The sequence below is a fragment of the Pygoscelis adeliae genome, unplaced genomic scaffold (genome assembly GCF_000699105.1).
Source record: "Pygoscelis adeliae isolate BGI_AS28 unplaced genomic scaffold, ASM69910v1 Scaffold226, whole genome shotgun sequence".
NCBI classification, from domain to species: Eukaryota; Metazoa; Chordata; class Aves; order Sphenisciformes; family Spheniscidae; genus Pygoscelis; species Pygoscelis adeliae.
The window spans coordinates 4,233,368-4,239,240 of NW_008824983.1; the positions used below are offsets into that span (position 1 = coordinate 4,233,368).

Here is a 5,873-nt window from a genome sequence, read left to right on the forward strand (position 1 = left end):
CCCGAAAGCCCCGATTTCTGGAATCCCTTGTGCACTTTGCAGAGTTCATTTTCACCACACTTACCCTGGGACATTTTGGATGAATAGTCAGGAACGGTCTCAGATATTGATGATTTCTTATTAGTAGCTATATGGAAAGCTGTTATTTTATTCCAGTTACATTGTAAAGACAGCCCACCATTTATCTAAAATGTTGAAATGGTGACTAAAGAATTTCAGAGAAACAAAATTATCTTCTTTAAAGAAAGTTAATGTTTAAGATATGGATCAAATCATCATCTCCTTTTCATCAGAATTTATGACGTGGTATAAAAACCAAACTAGCAGTATTTGGCACGTTATACATTGATTGGTCTGTGTATACAATTCCCAGCAAAGGAATGAACGTATGCATGAATGTATGCTCAAATAGTTTCAGCATGGAAAGGAAGGTAAAAATTGATCATCCATTAGACTCATCTTCAAACTGATGAAATTCTAGATGTAAAATTTGAATAGACTGCCATAACCTTTCTTCCTTGTTTGTACTGTTTGAAATAGGATAAAATAAAAGTTGTTTCACAGTTTGTTCACTTGCATCAGGGAAACCTCAGGAAATCATTCTCCAGTGAGCAGAGGGACTGAAGCAAAGAAAGGGCCAGCATGAAAGAAGGAAAGGACACTGCTGAGCAACTTATAAGGACTGTCATTTACCCACTGTCCATACAGACATTTATTTTTCAGAGCAATGATAGTAATCAAAACATATTTTTCCAGTCCTTTACGTGATGTAATCAAAATCAGTGAAAATCACTGAATAGAAAGTATCCTCCATACTTCAAATAATTTCATGTAATTTCATGAGAGCTTAAAAGAATACTCTTAGATGTGCTTATTCTTGAAAGCCTTAAAAATGTATAAAATCAATTTCAAATAACAACTCACTCTCATTTTAAAAATAAATTTCTATGTGTACAAAAACAAAGTTACAAAATAATTGTTAAATTTGATATTCATGAAGTATTTTCCATCTATATTTTGTCAGAAAAATCAGAAATATTTACTGAAATGGTTAAACATCCTATCCTGCAAAGACAGACACAGAATTCTACGATAACAGAAGACTCAAACTCTTTTGTTATAAAATAGGAATATAAAATATCCACTAAGAAAATGGAAGTATCTTTAACCAAAGTACCATGCTTAAAAGAGTTAGCATTTAAACGTTTCACAGTGTAAACGCAGGAAGTCAGTGTGTGAAGGCCTCTGAAACCCCAGTTACCTTCATAAGAGATGCCCAACAAATGACAAGTAAAGGACTATTCCTGTTGAAAGCTCTAACAGCAATCTTTGTAATGTAGCAGTTTTGTTTTGAAGTATTTTAGACATCCTTTTTTTCCTACAGAAGTCATTGGATTCTTCTTTAAACCATTAACTGAAGGCACCAAGACAATAAATCCATTAATTTACAAGAGGGGTTTTTTGATTTATCTATTCTCTCTTCTTGTTTTCACTGACTGGTAAGTCATAAACAATAAAGAGCACCCACCTCATTCTCCAAAATAGCTTTGAAATTTGAAGATTTACTAAACATAGAATGATTGTCTATTTAAATCTTCAGTAATTTTACCATACCACCCAAGCACCATAAATCACTAGTGACATTGGCTAACAAGGGTTTAAGAGTTGGAACATGCAGTGTAATAAATTTCCAGACAGTTAAAAATCACTATAATTTTATTCTAATGCATTATAGATTGCCTGTAATGTCATCCTGGCCGGGGTGACCCATTTCTAATTTTGAACAGCTGTTCAGCTCGGGAGTTAGTTAATGATTAAATATAAATTGCCTGATTTATTAGTCTGAATGGTTGAGCTTCCAGGTCAATGCTATATAGACAAAATCATCAGTCTTGATGCTTATCAGAAGTTAACTGTCTCCTGTTCTAGTCAAAAAGAATTTATTCTCAGAGGAAAAGACTTGACGTTCTCAATTAATCCTTTTAAATATTTTCCCCCTTAACTTACACAATAAGATCACTAATAAAAACTCAAATCTTGGAGAAAAACTTCTTTTAACTATGTAGAAACCTTCGAATCCAAGACTTGGAGACTACCTATGGGCAAAGGCCATTGGCTTCCACAGAGCTTCCAAAGGCGTTGGGGGTCTGCAGGGTCAGGCTAACGGTGACTGTCTCGGGCATCTTGGGGCAACCAAAAGTTTTCATATGCAGATAGTAACAATGACTTCACTGTTTTGCTACCAAAGCAAATATAATATACACATTTTATATTCCTACACATTTTAATTTCAGAATCGGGTATCAAAAATGGATCTGTTTTAATTGCACTGGGGGGGGGTTTATTAGTTCTATACTCTTACATTAATTTGTTTCTAAACTGATTTAATCTTCTTGACTGCCAGCCTCTGCCAAGAGATTTGCATAAACAAAAGTATTCAACTCTTAGAAAGCGAGATCACAGGGATTTTATGAAATCCGACTTAAAATATTTATTCAGACTACCTTGGGAACTAACGTAGTAGTGTAAATATTCTTTGTACTTTTTGTTTCCTGTTATTTACACTTATTTGTCAAAAAGGAATGGTTAAAATTCTAGATGATGAATTGAGACAGCACGATTTCTGTAAAGACTTAGGAGAGACTGCACAGCTAAGCTGTGGCTGACTTGAATGGTTACTGACCGTTAAATAGCCATGTGTTAGCTTTAATGATGTTTGTCTGCAAATAAAGGTAATAACCACACTGAAATATATATAATTTTAACATAAATACATTTCATTCTTATTTAAAAATTAATAGTTTCTGCAAAAGGAAAAAACCAAAAGCAAACAGCAAATATCTGACCGGTGCCTTCCACTTATTTACAATCTAAAGTGCAACGGGGGCAGATGCAGGGTGACTCCATCCTGACCTAGAGGATTATTCAGTCTTTCTGCTCATTAACTAGAGGCTGCCCAGCCTGTCACAATGTGTTCACAGTTGTGTATAAATGTGGTGACTTAGTTATCGAGACTTCTCTTTAGCAATCATGCCAATATTTGTTGCTCAGCAATACATGATTTTTAGGAATTTTACTTCTCAGGATTTTATTATGGGTTTATTTGTGGTTTGGGTTTTTTTTTCCATTTAAATGATTTCTAATAAAAGTCATCTTGTGCCTGTCCCCTCTCCCCAGCCTTTTTTTCCCCCCACACTATCCTCAAAAATTTAAGTCTAACCTCATGCTCAACAAAACATTTAAAATATTTCAAAACTCACAGCAGCAAGAATATTCAGGCAAAATCTTCTTACCTCAAGTCCCTTGACCAGCCTGTTGGCCAGCTCAATAGTTTTGTTTGTTCGATTCACATCATCTTGACATTGGACTTTCTCTGCAACTGCTTTCTCAAGTGAAGCTGTGAGCTTACTCAGATTGCTATCCAGAACCTATTCAGAAAAGGGATGGGTAAACACTACAGCTTAAGGTTTGCTGGTTTTTTTTGGTGTTGTTTTTTTTTAATTTTATTTTCTATAATGTATTTTAATGACAATAATTGTAGACAGTACTTTTAAATCTGAAGGATACAAGCTTTAGAGGAAAGGTTTTGTTGTACTCTGTTCTTTCAACAGCTCCTAGCACAATGTAAGTATACTAACTAACAACAATTTGGAACAAAACCGTCATTAGAATATCTTACCAAGTATCTATTTAAATGGTGGAGATCAGGTGCTTGGAGATAATAATACAAAGAGAAATGTTTCTGCACGACGACAATGGCCTGTATTGCAGTAGGATCTAGAGATTGCAGACAAAACTGCAAGTTTATTGTGCTAGATTCAGTAGCAAACATCCTAGGCCATTTTAACTATGTCCTATGCATTCTGGAGCATTTAAAATTGTGTCAGAGAGAAAAAAAATTGCAAGAAAAGAATTATTATTTTTATTTGGTATATGAGCCTGGTGGTATAAGAAGATCCAGCAATTTGCTCTTGGGCAGAGAGGATGGTTTCACCAGTGGCAGAAAACAAGCAGATCTCCTGCATGCCAATCCACACCTTCACCAAAGGTCTTTAACCACACTTTTATGCACTCTGCTCAAAAGGCAGCAACATGCCCTCCCTCTGCTTTCAGGAATTTCATACTGAATGTACCTCAACTCAGTAGCAGCCACTGCCCACCCCCAAGTGAGATCCTGCAAATTCCTTCTCATGCTGCTCGGACATTTTATTTTCTTCAGTCTCTATCACTCCTGCCAGACAACTGGTAATTTGCTGAGCTGCAGCATTTTCTCCAGATTCTCTTAACTGAGCAGCTAGGATGACACGGGATTTTTAGATAAAAATATGTAAAATTGTTTCTGTTAATGCCTACTTAACTAAAACAGCTGAAAGATGCTTGGCTGAGGAGCTATCCTGTTATTGTTGCTGAAGATACAACACCCTGTCTTTCTGAAAAAGTCTAAAAAATACGGTAATAATCAGTTAAGAATAGTTAGTCAACAAAACAGGGGGGGGAGGAAATTACAAGTTTCTTCTGGTTGTAAAAATAAAACTCCAAACTACTGCATTTGTTTATCAAAAAGAACAAATCGAAGAGAACATCGAAAAGAGAAAAACCACCCACAATGTGTTTATCTCAGTTTTCCCTTTCATCAGGAAGATAAACACTTACATTCTTTCCTACTGTATCAGAAAAAAAGAGAATCCTTTCCAGCTCAGCAAATGAAGACGACCTAATGAAAAGAAAGGTGTTAAAAAAGTCAGATAGTTGAGTGATAAAAGCTAAGACGTTAACACCTTGAAAAGTACTATTTTTACAAATAATCAGGTGAGGCAAAAGTTGAATACAAGAACAGGACTTGAAAGACCATTTTGAAAAAAGAAAAGACAAGGCAAGACAACAGAAGTTGCAGCAGGCAAGTTGCCTGAAACTGTTTTGTTTCTCTAGAGTAACTACAGAACTAACAGCAGTGAGTTCCACTTTAGTACAAAATTTTCCCATCTCAGGTTTAATGGAAGAACCGTAACAGGAGCAAGGAGTGCATATCTCCACAAACCCTCTGTGGTTTTGCAGAAGAAGAGTTAGGGCTCACCTGCCAAGTTTAGTGCTTGAATTGGTGGTGTGCAATCAGGAAATTTCAAAATAATATATAAATTAAACATAAGAAATTAATTGGGAAAGGGGGAAAGATGAAATTACAACTTAGAGCTTAATAAAGAACGTTGGCTTTATTTCTTAGGGATAATGAGGCAGCCAATCCACTTTTTAATGGTGATGGATCTTAAACTGATAGACTAATGAGGATTTCTGCTCAATAAGGGCATCTCACAGAGATGGGCTATAAGTAAAATACCATCAGTCTAGCATGCAAGGCATAAGAAGAATGAACACAGAAACAGTCCTCTACTCTTTTTTTTTTTTTTTTTTTTTCAAGAGAGACTTATTTTTAGGCATCATAATGCGTTTGCCTGCATTATAACATAGACCTGACCATAGTTCAGGTCCACTCATCCATCAAAGGCTCAGGTAGTAAAGATGGCAAGAACATTCTTCTGCAGTGAGACGAACAGTAAGGAATGCCCCAACATCTCTGGAGGGTTTTTTTTGGTACATAATAGTCTCCTTTATCAGAGCATTTCCTACTTCATGACTTTAGAATAGGAAAGATGTCACTACAAAACATGCCATTCCCTTTTGTCATTCTTTCATAGGATGCAACATAAATAAAGTTAAGTTGAGCAACAGCAGGATTACAAATTGCATTTTATACCCCAGTACTCTAAATTCTATGGGATAATTCACGTGTTTTAAAAATGCTTGTTATTGAGAAAGTTAGTGCCAGGGTGTCGTGGTTTAACCTCAGTCGGCAACTGAGCACCACGCAGCCGCTC

The 5,873-nt window shown here is 35.8% G+C and overlaps 1 protein-coding gene across 1 annotated transcript in view; it reads right to left on the reverse strand.

Annotated features, from left to right (window-relative positions):
• Window positions 1–5,873, reverse strand: part of DNAH11 (dynein, axonemal, heavy chain 11) — a 166,996-nt gene that overhangs the window by 39,331 nt on the left and 121,792 nt on the right. The window contains 1 exon segment of the mRNA XM_009325768.1: window positions 3,286–3,428. Within this exon segment, the coding sequence (XP_009324043.1) occupies window positions 3,286–3,428 (143 nt within the window).